At 40.7% G+C, this 14202-nt stretch overlaps 1 protein-coding gene across 7 annotated transcripts in view; it reads left to right on the forward strand.

The window, feature by feature from the left end:
• LOC129853527 (calcineurin-binding protein cabin-1-like) overlaps positions 1-6176 on the forward strand; it is a 66916-nt gene extending 60740 nt beyond the window's left edge. For 6 of the 7 annotated variants that reach the window (XM_055919660.1, XM_055919659.1, XM_055919658.1 and 3 more), the window contains one exon: positions 4526-6176. In XM_055919660.1, the coding sequence (XP_055775635.1) occupies positions 4526-4678 (153 nt within the window). In that variant the 3' untranslated portion in view covers positions 4679-6176. The remainder of the gene's footprint in view (positions 1-4525) is intronic. The other variant, XR_008759138.1, reaches the window with a different exon arrangement.
• Positions 6177-14202: the final 8026 nt, after the last annotated feature.

The raw sequence follows: 14202 nt of genomic DNA on the forward strand, positions 1-14202 counted from the left end.
GGGTGTTTTTCTGCTAAGGGGACAGGAAAACTTCACCTCATCAAAGGGACGATGGACAAGATCTCACCTCGTGGAGTGAGAACCTCAAATCTTGGGTGAGAACCTCCTTCCCTCAGCCAGGGCATTGAAAATGGGTCGTGGACGGGTATTCGAGCATGACAATGACTCAAGACACACGGCCAAGGCAACAAAGGAGTGGCTCAAGAAGAAGCACATTAAGGTCCTGGAGTGGCCTAGCCAGTCTCCAGACCTTATTCCCATAAAAAATCTGTGGAGGGAGCTGAAGGTTCGAGTTGCCAAACGTCAGCCTCGAAACCTTAATGACTTGGAGAAGATCTGCAAAGAGGAGTGGGACAAAATCCCTCCTGAGATGTGTGCAAACCTGGTGGCCAACTACAAGAACGTCTGACCTCTGTGATTGCCAACAAGGGTTTTGCCACCAAGTACTAAGTCATGTTTTGCATAGGGGTCAAATACTTATTTCTAGAGGTCGACCGGTTATGATTTTTCAACACCGATACCGATTTTTGGAGGACAAAAAACAGCCGATACCGATTAATTGGACGATTTTTTTTTTTTTTTTTTATATAATGACAATTACAACAATACTGAATGAACACTTATTTTAACTTAATATAATACATCAATAAAATCAATTTAGCCTCAAATAAATAATGAAACATGTTCAATTTGGTTTAAATAATGCAGAAACAAAGTGTCAGAGAAGAAAGTAAAAGTGCAATATGTGCCATGTAAGAAAGCTAACGTTTAAGGTCCTTGCTCAGAACATTTTTATTTTTTATTTTATTTATTTAACCTTTATTTAACCAGGTAGGCAAATTGAGAACACGTTCTCATTTACAATTGCGACCTGGCCAAGATAAAGCAAAGCAGTTCAACACATACAACAACACATAGTTACACATGGAGTAAAAACAAACATATAGTCAATAATACAGTGAAAAAAAAATAAGTCTATATACAATGTGAGCAAGTGAGGTGAGATAAGGGAGGTGAAGGCAAACAGATATATGTATAAATAAATAAAAATATAAAAAGGCCATGGAGGCGAAGTGAGTACAACACAGCAAGTAAAATAAAAACTAAAAAAAACACTGGAATGGTTGGTTTGCATTGGAAGAAAGTGCAAAGTAGAGACAGAAATAATGGGGTGCAAAGGAGCAAAATAAATAAATAAATAAATACAGTAGGTAAAGAGGTAGTTGTTTGGGCTAAATTGTAGATGGGTTATGTACAGGTGCAGTAATCTATGAGCTGCTCTGACAGCTGGTGCTTAAAGCTAGTGAGGGAGATAGGTGTTTCCAGTTTCAGAGATTTTTGTAGTTCGTTCCAGTCATTGGCAGCAGAGAACTGGAAGGAGAGGCGTCCAAAGGAAGAATTGGTTTTGGGGGTGACTAGAGAGATATACCTGCTGGAGCGCGTGCTACAGGTAGGTGCTGCTATGGTGACCAGCGAGCTGAGATAAGGGGGGACTTTACCTAGCAGGGTCTTGTAGATGACCTGGAACCAGTGGGTTTGGCGACGAGTATGAAGCGAGGGCCAGCCAACGAGAGTGTACAGGTCGCAGTGGTGGGTAGTATATGGGGCTTTGGTGACAAAACGGATGGCACTGTGATAGACTGCATCCAATTTATTGAGTAGGGTTTTGGAGGCTATTTTGTAAATGACATCACCGAAGTCGAGGATTGGTAGGATGGTCAGTTTTACAAGGGTATGTTTGGCAGCATGAGTAAAGGATGCTTTGTTGCGGAATAGGAAGCCAATTCTAGATTTGACTTTGGATTGGAGATGTTTGATGTGGGTCTGGAAGGAGAGTTTACAGTCTAACCAGACACCTAGGTATTTGTAGTTGTCCACATATTCTAAGTCAGAGCCGTCCAAAGTAGTGATGTTGGACAGGCGGGCAGGAGCAGGCAGCGATCGGTTGAAGAGCATGCATTTGGTTTTACTTGTATTTAAGAGCAGTTGGAGGCCACGGAAGGAGAATTGTATGGCATTGAAGCTCGCCTGGAGGGTTGTTAACACAGTGTCAAAAGAAGGGCCAGAAGTATACAGAATAGTGTCGTCTGCGTAGAGGTGGATCAGAGAATCACCAGCAGCAAGAGCGACATCATTGATGTAAACAGAGAAGAGAGTCGGTCCAAGAATTGAACCCTGTGGCACCCCCATAGAGACTGCCAGAGGCCCGGACAACAGACCCTCCGATTTGACACACTGAACTCTATCAGAGAAGTAGTTGGTGAACCAGGCGAGGCAATCATTAGAGAAACCAAGGCTGTCGAGTCTGCCAATGAGGATGTGGTGATTGACAGAGTCAAAAGCCTTGGCCAGGTCAATGAATACGGCTGCACAGTATTGTTTCCTATCGATGGCGGTTACGATATCGTTTATGACCTTGAGCGTGGCTGAGGTGCACCCATGACCAGCTCTGAAACCAGATTGCATAGCAGAGAAGGTGTGGTGTGATTCGAAATGGTCGGTAATCTGTTTGTTGACTTGGCTTTCGAAGACCTTAGAAAGGCAGGGTAGGATAGATATAGGTCTGTAGCAGTTAGGGTCAAGGGTGGGTCATGAGAACATATGAAAGCTGGTGGTTCCTTTTAACATGAGTCTTCAATATTCCCAGGTAAGAAGTTTTAGGTTGTAGCTATTATAAGAATTATAGGACTATTTCTCTCTATACGATTTGTATTTCATATACCTTTGACTATTGGATGTTTTAATAGGCACTTTAGTATTACCAGCATAACAGTATAGCTTCCATCCCTCTCCTCGCTGCTACCTGGGCTCGAACCAGAAACACATCGACAACAGCCACCCTCGAAGCAGCGTTACACATGCAGAGCAAGGGGAACAACTACTCCAAGTCTCAGAGCGAGTGACGTTTGAAACGCTATTAGCGCGCACCCCGCTAACTAGCTAGCCATTTCACATCGGTTACACCAGGCTAATCTTGGGAGTTGATAGGCTTGAAGCACAGCGAAGAGCTTCTGGCAAAACGCACAAAAGTGCTGTTTGAATGAATGCTTACGAGCCCGCTGGTTCCTTACCATTGCTCAGTCTGACTGCTCTATCAAATCATAGAATTAATTATAACATAATAACACACAGAAATATTAGCCTTAGGTCATTAATATGGTCAAATCCGGAAACTATCATCTCGAAAACAAAACGTTTATTCTTTCAGTGAAATACGGAACCGTTCCGTATTTTATCTAACGGGTGGCATCCATAAGTCTAAATATTCCTGTTACATTGCACAACCTTCAATGTTATGTCATAATTACGTAAAATTCTGCCAAATTAGTTTGCAATGAGCCAGGCGTCCCAAACTGTTGCATATACCCTGACTCTGTGTGCAATGAACGCAAGAGAAGTGACACAATTTCACCTGGTTAATATTGCCTGCTAACCTGGATTTCTTTTAGATAAATATGCAGGTTTAAAAATATATACTTCTGTGTATTGATTTTAAGAAAGGCATTTATGGTTTATGGTTAGGTACACGTTGGCGCAACGACAGTCCTTTTTCACGAATGCGCACTGCATCGATTATATGCAACGCAGGACACGCTAGATAAACTAGTAATATCATCAACCATGTGAAGTTATAACTAGTGATTATGATTGATTGTTTTTTATAAGATAAGTTTAATGCTAGCTAGCAACTTACCTTGGCCTCTTACTGCATTTGCGTAACAGGTGGGCTCCAGGTGGTTAGAGCGTTGGACTAGTTAACTGTAAGGTTGCAAGATTGTTTCCCTGAGCTGACAAGGTAAAAATCTGTCGTTCTGCCCCTGAACAAGGCAGTTAACCCACCGTTCCTAGGCCATCATTGAAAATAAGAATGTGTTCTTAACTGACTTGCCTAGTTAAATAAATGTGTAAAAAAATATATATATATTTTTAAAAAATAATAATAATAATCGGCAAAATTGGCGTCCAAAATTACCGATTTCCGATTGTTATGAAAACTTGAAATCGGCCCTAATTAATCGGCCATTCCGATTAATCGGCCGACCTCTACTTATTTCCCTCATTAAAATGCAAATCAATTTATAACATTTTTGATATGCGTTTTTCTGGATTTTTTTGTTATTCTGTCTCTCACTGTTCAAATAAACCTACCATTAAACTTATAGACTGATCATTTCTTTGTCAGTGGGCAAACGTACAAAATCAGCAGGGGAGCAAATACTTTTCCCCCTCACTGTATCTATTTATCTCTCTCTATTCTCTCTCTCCTATCTATTTATCTCTCCTATATATCTATTTATCTCTATCCTATCTCTCTCTCCTATCTATTTATCTCTCTCTCCCTATCCTATCTATGTATCGCTCTCTCTCTATCCTATCTATTTCTCTCTCTCTCTATTTATCTCTCTCTATCCTATCTATTTCTCTATCTTTCTGGCAACTTTCTGTTTCTATCTTTCTAGCAACTTCTCACCCTGTCTGTCAGTGAAACTAAACCCTGCTGTTCTCTGCTCCTGTTCCTGTATAGAACGTGATCCTGTCCTCCCAGTCGGCGGCCACAGTGAAGAAGGAGACGCTGAGCCAGCCGGCCCTGGAGGTGCAGGAGACCTCCAGCCAGGAGTCCTCTCTGGAGAGTGAATCAGACGATGGGGATGAGGAGGATGATTACATGGACATCTGAGCCACTGCTACAAGATTGAACAAACCCAAGCCACTCCTTCGAGCTAGACCTGACTACCATCAAACCCCTCCACTTCCTCCCTTGTCTTGAAACAATGGAATGGTACATGTCACTGCAGCTCGTGTCTCTGTGTTGGTGCAGTTGGTCTAATGCTGTCTTAATGGAAAAAAGCTCTTGAAGTGAAAATGTGCAAATGCGCACTGTTCTGCTCTTGACACTGGATGACTGGGGATGTTTTTTGTTTAACAACAATTTTGCAAAGTGCCATTTACACTTATCACACCTGTCAGCTAACCAAGCTCTCCATAGTCTTTCACATGAAAATGGGAAAAGGTGTAGAATGATGATCTATGCTTACTGTAAGTTAAATGGTCAGAATTGGTGGTGGATTGTTGCTATGTAGACACATTCTTAGCATGCAATGCAGTTGGCATCCTTGGCTGTGATGTATACATCTTGCACACGTAATGGGGACTAGAATTTGGCCTGCTTTTACTGTATGTTTCAACTGCAGCTAAATCCTTGTTGTTGGAATGCAACATCCCACGCTGAGGTGCTTCAACATGATGAAATGTGCCATGGCAACATATCACAGGTGCCAGCCAACTTCTATCCATACACATTGATATAAGAATCTGAACGGCAAGAAATCCACATTTGTATGTGACCTACATTTTCATGGACACTAAGATTTACTGAGGACTGCAAACCAGAGTTTTATATAGGGCTCCTAAAGCAATGTTGTGGACCCTACTTCTCCAAAGCCTAATAACCTGTAGCAGATTGGATATGTTTACACTTCCAAGTGGGATGTCTGTGATTTGTCTCTTGCTCATGTTCTATTTTTGTACTCAACTGTATTATATCAAGTCTTGTTTGATTTTGTCCTTTTGTTTCTCTGTGGATTTGTAGCTTGGAGGACCCTTCTTTACCAGGAAGAGATCCTGTCACCAGCATTGCTCAGAATAATAGACAAAGTGATGTTTTGGATTAGTCTGAATTAGCTTTTGTACATATCACATTTAAAACATATTCTCAAATGAAGCAACTCTTACGTGGTCCGGGTGTTTATTTAGCGTTGGGGTCAAGTGTGGATGTTCCTAATTCAGAGAAAATGCCTTGGTAAATATGTTTAAATTCTATGTCAACTCAGAGGACGACATTAGAATGTTTTTTTTTTACAGATTGTTTCTATAAAAAGGATATTTACCATATGTTTCTTGTAAATTGTCTTTAGAAGACTTTTTAAAAAGGAAGAAATTATGAACAAATAATTGTAAAGGACATCACCCGAACAAGTCTTGCTTGACTACCTATCTGTAAATGGATGTTTGTATTTTTTGGTGTAAAATACTGTTTTGTATTTCTGCTGCTGAGCTTCTTGTGGGAATGTATAATGGCTGAGAGGTTTTTCTTCCTTAAACCTTGGCACAGGCTGGGGAGTTGTTGTTCTTTACATATTAACTTGCCACATTAAAGATGTCACAAACCAAAAATATACGTGATACGCTTTTATCTGGTCTTGGTGCTCTTTAATTATACTGGCTGTATAATTTCAGACAGTAGTTTTGAAAGTAGCCCTCACGAGCCAAAATGGATCCATGAAATTGTGCCCAATCGTGTACAACGTTATCCAATTCGTATATCATATGTTATGAATTCTAATTCGTACAATATTTTTGAAATTTCTAAGTGCTTAAGATCCCATTCAATTTCTTTAATACATATTTTCATTACCTGGTGTTTTGAACTGAAATGCTCTGTTTATTTTCATATTTAGGTTGAGTTTGAACTTCAATCCCCGGCAGCTATAATGGTAATGTATTGGTTGTAATGGCTGTATATAGTTTAAATCTGTTAGCAAGACCAGCTCAATGTCACGTTCTACAAACTACAATCTCAAGTCAAGTTTCACCTAAACAAAACAATCTGTGGCAAAGTGTACATTTTTCTGCCAACATGTCCCCTGTGTATCAGTCATGTTGAGACGACACCTTGTCTCGCTCTGACATTTTAGTCAAAGAGCTTGCACACTCATGTGTGAAGTCCCAGACACGAGGGGATAACTTCCAGAAGTTTCTTATAAAGTGCTGTGAATTTGTAATTTGCCCCTTTGCAAAGAAATCTACATTTGAGTTTTGTTTTCTTATGGGGTGGACCAAATGTGTGCTCCCCATCCCCTTGAAATAGTGAGATCTGTCTTCTCCAAGCCTTGATCAGGCAGAGGGGGTTGGTAAGTGATTTTTTTTCAGTGTTTCAACCTCTGTCTCTGTCAGCAGGGATAAGTTAAGTACCTACAGTTGAAGTCGGACGTTTACATACACTTAGGTTGGAGTCATTAAAACTCGTTTTTCAACCACTCCATAAATTTCTTGTTAACAAACTATAGTTTTGGCAAGTCGGTTAGGACATCTACTTTGTGCATGACAAGTCATTTTTCCAACAGTTGTTTACAGACAGATTATTTCACTTATAATTCACTATCACAATTCCAGTGGGTCAGAAGTTTACATACACTAAGTTGACTGTGCCTTTAAACAGCTTGGAAAATTCCAGAAAAATATGTCATGGCTTTAGAAGCTTCTGATAGGCTAATTGACATAATTTGAGTCAATTGGAGGTGTACCTGTAGATGTATTTCAAGGCCTACCTTCAAACTCAGTGCCTCTTTGCTTGACATCATGGAAAAATCAAAAGAAATCATCCAAGACCTCAGAAAAAAAATTGTAGACCTCCACAAGTTTGGTTCATCTTTGGGGCGATTTCCAAACACCTGAAGGTACCACGTTCATCTGTACAAACAATAGTACGCAAGTATAAATACCATGGGACCACGCAGCTGTCATACCGCTCAGGAAGGAGATGCATTCTGTCTCCTAGAGATAAACATACTTTGGTGCAAAAAGTGAAACTCAATGCCAGAACAACAGCAAAGCACCTTGTGAAGATGCTGGAGGAAACGGGTACAAAAGTATCGATATCCACAGTAAAACGAGTCCTATATTGACATAACCTGAAAGGCCGCTCAGTGTAACGGATGTGAAATGGCTAGCTAGTTAGCGGGTACGCGCTAGTAGCGTTTCAATCAGTTACGTCACTTGCTCTGAAACCTATTAGTAGTGTTGCCCCTTGCTCTGCAAGGGCCGTGGCTTTTGTGCAGCGATGGGTAACGACGCTTCGTGGGTGTCAGTTGATGTGTGCAGAGGGTCCCTGGTTCGCACCCGTGTCGGGGCGAGGGGACGGTTTAAAGTTATACTGTTACATCAGCAAGGAAGAAGCCACTGCTCCAAAACCGCCATAAAAAAAGCCAGACTACGGTTTGCAACTGCACGTGGGGACAAAGATCTTACTTTTTGGAGAAATGTCCTCTGGTCTGATGAAACAAAAATAGAACTGTTTGACCATAATGACCATCGTTATGTTTGGAGGAAAAAGGGGGATGCTTGCAAGCTGAAGAACACCATCCCAGCCATGAAGCACGGGGGTGGCAGGATCATGTTGTGGGGGTGCTTTGCTGCAGGAAGGACTGGTGTACTTCACAAAATAGATGGCATCATGAGGCAGGAAAATGATGTGGATATATTGAAGCAACATCTCAAGACATCAGTCAGGAAGATAAAGCTTGGTCGCAAATGGGTCTTCCAAATGGACAATGAGCCCAAGCATACTTCCAAAGTTGTGGCAAAATGGCTTAAGGACAACAAAGTCAAGGTATTGGAGTGACCATCACAAAGCTCTGACCTCAATCCTATAGAAAATTTGTGGGCAGAACTGAAAAAGCGTGTGCGAGCAAGGAGGCCTGCAAACCTGACTCAGTTACACCAGGAATGGGCCAAAATTCACCCAACTTATTGTGGGAAGCTTATTGTGGAAGGCTACCCAAAACGTTTGACCCAAGTTAAACAATTTAAAGAAAATGCTACCAAATAATAATTGAGTGTATGTAAACTTCTGACCCACTGGGAATGTGATGAAAGAAATCAAAGCTGAAATAAATAATTCTCTCCACTTTTATTTTGCCATTTCACATTCTTTAAAAAAGTGGTGATCCTAACGGACCTAAAACAGGGAATTTTTGCTAGGATTATATTTCAGGAATTGTGAAAAACTGAGTTTAAATATATTTGGCTACGGTGTTAACTTCCAACTTAAACTGTACCTATATTATCTAAGTTCAGCCAAAGAATGAAAATGTAAATTACCAAAACATTACACTGCTTCACTGACTCCACATTTTCTAGTTGATCAATCATAATTTATCCTGTGTTCTTATTGTGCAATCATCTTTAAGATGCACTGATTAGGAACATCATACAGTGCAGTCATGAAGTATTCATACCCCTTGACTTATTCCACATTTTGTTGTTACAGCCTGAATTCAGCATGGATTAAGTAAAAATATATATATCACTGATCTACACACAATACCCCATAATGACAAAGTGAAAACATGTTTGTAGAAATTTTAGCAAATTTATTGAAAATTAAATACAGAAACATCTAATTTACATAAGTATTCACTCTCCTGATTCAATACTTTATAGAAGAACCTTTAGGAGTGATTACAGCTGTAAGTCTCTAAGAACTTAACACACCTGGATTGTACAATAACAAAAATTCTTCAAGCTCTGACAAGTTGGTTAAAAAGTACATAAAGTACATTTCTTTGCCATATCTTTTGCAGTTTTACTTTAGTGCCTTATTGCAAACAGATTGCATGTTTTGGAATATTTGTATTCTGTACAGGCTTTCTTCTTTTCAATCTGTCATTTAGGTTAGTATTGTGGATTAACTACAATGTTGTTGATCCATCCTCAGTTTTCTCCTATCGCAGCCATTCAACTTTGTAACTGTTTTAAAGTCACCATTGGCGTCATTGTTAAATCCCTGAGCGGTTTCCTTCCTCTCCAGCAACTGAGTTAGGAAGGACACCTATATCTTTATCGTGACTTGGTGTATTGATACACCATCCAAAGTGTAATTAATAACTTCACCATGATCAAAGGGATATTCAATGTCTGCTTTTTTTACCCATCTACAAATAGGTGCCCTTCATTGGGAAACCTCCCTGATCTTTATGGTTGAATCTGTGTTTGAAATTCACTGCTCGAAGGAGGGACCTTACAATTATCTGTATGTGTGGGGTACGGAGGTGAGGTAGTCATTCAAAAATAATGTTAAACACTATTATTGCACACAGTGAGTTCAACTTATTATGTGACTTGTTAAGCAAATTTTTGCTGCTGAACTTATTTATTGGTTGAATACTTACTGACTCAAGACATTTCAGCTTTTCATTTTGAATTCATTTGTAAAAATGTGTAAAAACATAATTCCACTTTTACATTATACGTCATTTTGCGTAGGCCAGTGACACGAAATCTAAATTTAATACATTTTAAATGCAGGCTGTAACTCAACCAAATGTGGAAAAAGTCAAGGAGTGGGAATACTTTCTGAAAACACGTTAGTTATGCACTGTTGTTATTGTTTATAGCTAAAAATGATTTACAGCACTTGAAATTAAATGGTCAGCTAACAACCACAAAATAACTATGTAATGGCTCTATTGTCAGGTTTAACCATTTCTCATGACAAGTGTGAATCTTTCCCATGTTTGAGGTTATGTACCAGAAGGCTGCGTCAAAGGGCTTGGAGCTCCACTGACATCAGGTTATCTTCAGCCAGCGACTGCTACCTATACAAACCCATCAAAGTGACCAATTAAGGCATCAAAAGGGCATGCTGCATAGCTAATGTGGGCCGAAGGTGTGAGATTTCTCGTCGGCCTACTGCAGGGGCTCTTTATTTGGCTGGAGGAGAGCCGTCTGATCCATCGTCCCGGCTGTGTATTGGCAGCTGTTAACAATTGAGCACAAGGGGATCTAGAGACTGACACCTGGGAGGTAGAGCATCAGTGGTAAAGGGGATCAGTGAGCAGGCACGGGGGCCTGGACAGTGGCCCCGCCATAGACTCCACTGTGGGCAAATGCTTTGCAGGGAGGATGTGCCCTAGTAGACTCATCTGTGTGGGAGAACAGTCAGGACACATTAGCTACACTATTGACACAAACTGAGCAACTAAGTTAATTTTTAAATACTGTAAATCTAGTGTTTGGCATCCCTTAATCTCTATGCCATGTCAGCTTTGGCAATTTATTTATTTTATTTTTCATTTAACTAGGCAAGTCAGTTAAGAACAAATTCTTATTTACAATGATGGCCTAGGAACAGTGGGTTAACTGCCTTGTTCAGGGGCAGGACGACAGATTTTTACCTTGTCAGCTCGGGGATTCGATCTAGCAACCTTTCAGTTACTGGCTCAACACTCTAACCACTAGGCTTCCTGCCACCCCTGGTAATGGTATCACTTTCAACAACTGTATTACATCCAGTGTCGAGAGAGTTTGGGCAGATGGTGTTTATTCCTCTTCATATATTGGTATGTTGGGAATATACTTTGTTTGTCATATCTACAGCCCAGTGCTTCAGTGTAGACTGAAATCATTCATAGAGATTGATTGACGACTCTTTGGGTCGGTCACTTCATGGTGTGATTATAGTTAGCTTCACCAGTTCTTAACTCAGTCATTATCGTCAAGGCCGCAATCCCCCTGATGTGTTGCCCAAGTCTAAATAAAGCAGACGGCAACAGCTGTAAAATATAACAGTAGACCTGCCACCCTGACTCTGGCCTGTGTCCTCTGCCACATACAGCGGCCTGGCTATCACACCTGTCACCTCCATCTTCACTGCGTAATGGGATTGCCACTGCCGCTGCTGAAATGTACACCTTAGCTCTGACACTGACATGCTCACATTAGACTTCCCTGTAAGCCAGAGATGGGCAACTTTGATGGGGGCCACAAAACATAATGAACTTCTCATGAGGGGCCCCCTCATTTATTTTGTGGTGGGAGGGAATTCATCCGAGGGCCTTTTGCCCGCGAGCGGCCAGTTGCCCATCTCTGCTCTAAACCTTTCAACAGTGACGACTTAAGATGATTCAACATCAAAATAGGTCCCTTCTCCATTTCCTGAAATAGTCACACTCTTGTAATCACAAAGATCTGTTCCCTCCTTGTTTTGATATCCCATGACATGGCTCTGAGGGGACTGATGCTGGGTGACTGGAAGTAAGCCCCTGCTGGAAAGCTCACGAGGGGGAGACAGCACAAGTAGCCCTGGGAATATGCATTTTCCCTCAGAAGTGCAAAGTGTGGAGAGTAACACTGAATCTGTGATTTAATAACTCCTCAGCAACAATTGGTTTCACATATCAGGAGAATGAAACCACATCACACTTCCTAAAGCTCATAGTGCTGTTGGCAGGCTGGTCGTCTCTGCTGGGAGATTGGTGGAAACGTTATGCATACTGCATATGCCTTTTTTTTAAATCCGGAATAGCCTTTTCGAATAAATGTTAGAACATGTGGTGTGAAAATCCAATACCGGTCACTGAGTGGGTCTGTTGGAGTAATGGGAGTAAAATACGCCGACTCAACACGGGCTCTTTAAACTAGCCAGTCAATATCCTCACAGGCCAAGCTTTCTAGTTGTAAACCTCTCCTGAGGTCTGTTCAACTGCTGTTCCATTAGATGGATGTTTCCTGGTTTGATACAGCCATTTGCAAAGGAAATGTTAGATATTCACGGATGCAAATTACAAAGACAATAGACATCACAATAATTATATGGAAACTTGGACCATGCAATACTACCACTGGAGGTACTGTATTCAATATGTATACATAAGCATACAATGAAAGATACTAACTAATTGTATAGGGATTGTTTGAAAACTGCCTGGTTTTGTCAGACAAAGCTGAGTGAGAGACATTATTTCTAAATTCAAACTCTATCTGATTAAAGTTTTTAGATCTATTGAGGGTATTTGAGGTACGTTAAGTGCCAGAGGAAGTGGAGATGACCTAGGAGGAACTCTGCTGAAGTGCTGTGAATGGTTTTCCATTTAGAGTTTAGCATTTGTTTAGCCAATGGTAACAGAGGTGGATAGAGGAGGAGACATCTAGCCTATGGACACTTGTGGATTTGCCTGAACAATGATGATTGTGGGAGGGAGGGCTCCTTCGGATTGGCAGGGAGGTTTTGCCCGGTCTTTATCTCTCTCTCCCTCTGTCTCTTTCAGTCTGTGGTGTCTTGCCTGTGGTGCTAACTGATAGTTAATTGCTGGCCCATACAGTGCCTTTCAGCATGGAGAAACTTGGGCCTGCAGGGGAAACTTCCCTAATGAGATTATCTATCGGAGCATTGTCCTCTCTAGACACCCCAATACACAACCCCCAAGGCACTGCCTGCAGCCCCAACACCCAACCTGGCCACCCCCAGGTTAGACTCACCTAGAGAAAGATACAGGTATTAAAGTAAGTTATCACACCATTATGGGTTTATTGGTCCCTCACACACTCCTCACTTTCTCGGATTGGAGAATGGAATATGCCAGAGACCATGTTTGGTCAAGATGAAGTAATTGATTCAACCATTATATCATATATGACCTGTGTATTTTAGTTGTGTTATAACTGTTTTGTAAGAATTAATCAATACTGTATATCATTTCTTTAATTGTATTGTTGGGGAAAGTGATGTATGTTGTTCATTCAGCAAACCTCATTTTGATCATCATTGAAAAAATATAAAAGGACAATCGGCAATAGTTACTGCTGTTCAATGGTAATTTCAATCAATAATATACAGTTGAAGTCGGAAGTTTACATACACTTAGGTTGGAGTCATTAAAACTCGTTTTTCAACCACTCCACAAATTTCTTGTTAACAAACTATAGTTTTGGCAAGTCGGTTAGGACATCTACTTTGTGCATGACACAAGTCATTTTTCCAACAATTGTTTACAGACAGGTTATTTCACTTATAATTTACTGTATCACAATTCCAGTGGGTCAGAAGTTTACATACACTAAGTTGACTGTGCCTTTAAACAGCTTGGAAAATTCCAGAAAATTATGTCATGAATTTAGAAGCTTCTGATAGGCTAATTGACATCATTTGAGTCAATTGGAGGTGTACCTGTTGATGTATTTCAAGGCCTACCTTCAAACTCAGTGCCTCTTTGCTTGACATCATGGGAAATTCAAAAGAAATTAGCCAATACCTCAGAAAAACAATTGTAGACCTCCACAAGTCTGCTTCATCCTTGGGAGCAATTTCCGAATGCCTGAAGGTACCACATTTATCTGTACAAACAATAGTATGCAAGTATAAACACTATGGGACCACGCAGCCGTCATACCGCTCAGGAAGGAGACGCGTTCTGTCTCCTAGAGATAAACATACTTTGGTATGAAAAGTGCAAATCAATCCCAGACCAACAGCAAATGACCTTGTGAAGATACTGGAGGAAACAGTTACAGAAGTGTCTATATCCACAGTAAAACGAATCCTATATCGACATAACCTGAAAGGCCGCTCAGCAAGGAAGAAGCCACTGCTCCAAAACCGCCATAAAAAAAGCCAGACTACGGTTTGCAACTGCACATGGGGAC

The sequence above is a fragment of the Salvelinus fontinalis genome, chromosome 4, assembly GCF_029448725.1.
Source record: "Salvelinus fontinalis isolate EN_2023a chromosome 4, ASM2944872v1, whole genome shotgun sequence".
NCBI classification, from domain to species: Eukaryota; Metazoa; Chordata; class Actinopteri; order Salmoniformes; family Salmonidae; genus Salvelinus; species Salvelinus fontinalis.